Below are 2,695 nucleotides of genomic sequence, written 5' to 3'. Positions count from 1 at the left end.
CATCTGCCTTCCCCTTGACCTCCATTCCAGTCCTCAGCTCTGCTCTTTTCGTGAAGCCCAGGGAAAGACTTAACACCAGGTCCCAGCACTGGAGCTCTGAACAATACACCTGTGTCTTGGATGCCCATGGTGGGTGGAACACACCAATGCACAACAGACTGTGCCCTGTGGTCTCAGCTTCTCTTCTTCCTTGAGAATGTCCAGGGATCAGGCCCTTAGATCCAAGATCTTGGGAGGAAGGTGGAGTACGGTCAAGGACCCCCAAGGTATCTCTTCATGAGCCGCCTCATGGCCCCTATGACCTCCTTATTCCTCAGAGTATAAACAAAAGGGTTGCACATGGGGGTGACAACCGTGTAGAAGATGGAAAGAATCTGGTCTGTGTCCCCAAGGGAATCTGCCTGAGGCCTAATATAGGCAGCAGTCGCTGTCCCATAAAAGAGTATGACCACAAACAAGTGGGAGGAGCAGGTAGAAAAGATCTTTTGACGTCCCTCTGATGTTGCAACACCAAGAATAGTGGCAATGATACAGACGTAAGACGCCACAATCAACAAAAAGGGCATGAAGATAAAAGCTACCGTGATGAAAAGTTTTCCCACTTCACCCCAGAAAGTGCTTGCACTGGCCAATCTCAGCACAGGCGGAATGTCACACAGAAAGTGATGAATGGTGTTGGCACCACGGAAAGGCAAAGTGAAGATGAAGACAGAGTGAATGGTGCCAGTGATGATGCCCGCACAGTAGGAGGCCACCACCATGCTGGCACATGTCCCCTGGTTCATCAGGGTGGTATAATGCAGGGGACAGCAGATGGCAGCATATCTGTCATAAGCCATGGCAGCGAGCAAACAGCATTCAGCAACGCCAAAAAGGGCAAAGAAGTACATCTGAGTGAAGCAGCTGGCCCGGGGGATGGTGGGGCAGGAAGACCTGAGGTCAGCCAACATCCTAGGCACAATGGTAGTGCTGTAGAGGATCTCCACCACAGAGAAGTGACCCAGGAAGAAGTACATGGGGGAGTGGAGGGCAGAATCGGCCAGCGTGAGGAGGATGATCAGAGAGTTGCCCAGCAAGGTAACCACATAGATACACAGCACACCCCAAAACAGATGGCCCTGAACAAAGCCAGAACCCGAGAAACCCAATAAAATGAACTCTGTTATTTCTGTACCATTGTCGGCTTCCATGTCCCCAAAGTCAGACTAGAAAGAAAGGGGCTAGAGAGGGGTAGCAAGCCAGAAACCTTTGCAGAAGTAAGGATAGAGTCGTCCTTGAGAGCAGATCAGATTGATGAGGAGGATGAGGAGGAGGAGGAGGAAGAGGAGAAGGATGCTCAGGAGGATGTTGAACAGGAAGCTGAAGAGGATGCTGAGAAGGATGCTGAAGAAGATGCTGAAGAGGATGCTGAGAAGGATGCTGAAGAAGATGCTGAAGAGGATGCTGAGGAAAAGCCTGAGAATGTCAACTGGTGCTAACTCCCAACCAAAAAAATAATCTCCAGAAGAGTAGAAAATCCTGAGAAGATGAGGCACACTTGCAGATCTTCTTGCTGTTGCAAGATTTCTCAGACAAGTCTGTTCCACTCACCCAGAAAGGAGCTAGGAGCAAAAAGCTGGGGGCAAAAGCAGCTTTCTTCAGGAAGGGGGCTGAGGATATAGACCGAAAAGGGGTGAGCAGAAAGAGAACAAATAATCTGGCAGAAGAAAAGTGGGTCCACCCAGAGGCAGAAAGTGAGTGGAATAGGCAAGGGCAGGAGACAGGGCACAGAACTGAGAACCACAAAGGGCTGTGGAGCTTTTACCTGCAGATGGATCCCCACAGACAACAGAGTGCCTCTCCCTGGAGCACATCACAGATCAATCCCCTGAGGAACTAATTTTCAACAGAAGAAGGAAAGTGGAGGAAGACAGTTAAAGGAGAAGCTGGGAGGAAGTGGCTTCCCCTTCATTGTGCCTAACACTAAGCTACCTGCTGCTGGACCTGGGTATGGGGGGTCCTCTTCCTCATACCCAAGCACAAAGGGGAAAGCCCATGTGGAGAATGGTGTGTTCAGAGTCCTTCTGCTAAGCACCAAGTGAGCTTCTCTCAGAAACCCTGTGCTCTAACTCCTTGGCTGGTTTCTCTGAGTGAGATTGTCAGCCATTGCCCCAAGGGCTGCAAAGCCTTTCCAGCTCTCAGAATTAGTCCTTAGCATTCTTTCCATTCCTGGAAAACACCTTTTCTCCCAATGCTGGAGATGGAACACCTAGCCTTGTGGACTCTGGTTGGCCTCTTCCACTAGACGATACCCACAACATTGCCAGACTTGGAAAGCATTTGTAGGCCCTTTTGTAAAATAGTGTTTATCCCTAAAGAAAATAACTATTGAAATAACAATGAGGCTGATTCTGGAAGAACTCCCAGCCCAACACAGGGCTTTCTCTTACCATCTAGCTGCAGAGAGAAGCAGTAATCTCTGAGGTTCAGAAATGGGAAATACTCTTTAGAACTCAGCCAGAAAAGACAGCACTCACAAGAGCAGATGACAGAGGCAACCAGAGAGGATGCCCAGTGAATCAAGACTAGAGAAATATGGCAGGTCCTTCCATAATGTCTCTTAAATAAGAAAAACAAAAAGCTTGAAACCCAATTAGATAATCAAGAAATATCTTCCTATTCAAGGTAGTCTGATGTCTATTTGGCTGGTTTTCCT

The 2,695-nt window shown here is 48.6% G+C and overlaps 1 protein-coding gene across 1 annotated transcript; it reads right to left on the bottom strand.

Annotated features, from left to right (window-relative positions):
* Positions 1–251: 251 nt before the first annotated feature.
* LOC118576148 (olfactory receptor 9-like) lies at positions 252–1,190 on the bottom strand. Its single transcript, XM_036176513.1, has one exon. The coding sequence runs from the start codon at positions 1,188–1,190 to the stop codon at positions 252–254; it is 939 nt and encodes a 312-aa protein (XP_036032406.1).
* Between the last annotated feature and the right edge of the window lie 1,505 nt (positions 1,191–2,695).

This window comes from Onychomys torridus, unplaced genomic scaffold (genome assembly GCF_903995425.1).
Source record: "Onychomys torridus unplaced genomic scaffold, mOncTor1.1, whole genome shotgun sequence".
Taxonomy (NCBI): domain Eukaryota; kingdom Metazoa; phylum Chordata; class Mammalia; order Rodentia; family Cricetidae; genus Onychomys; species Onychomys torridus.
Note: the sequence above shows the minus strand (reverse complement) of the source record. Positions and strands in the feature narration are given on the sequence as shown.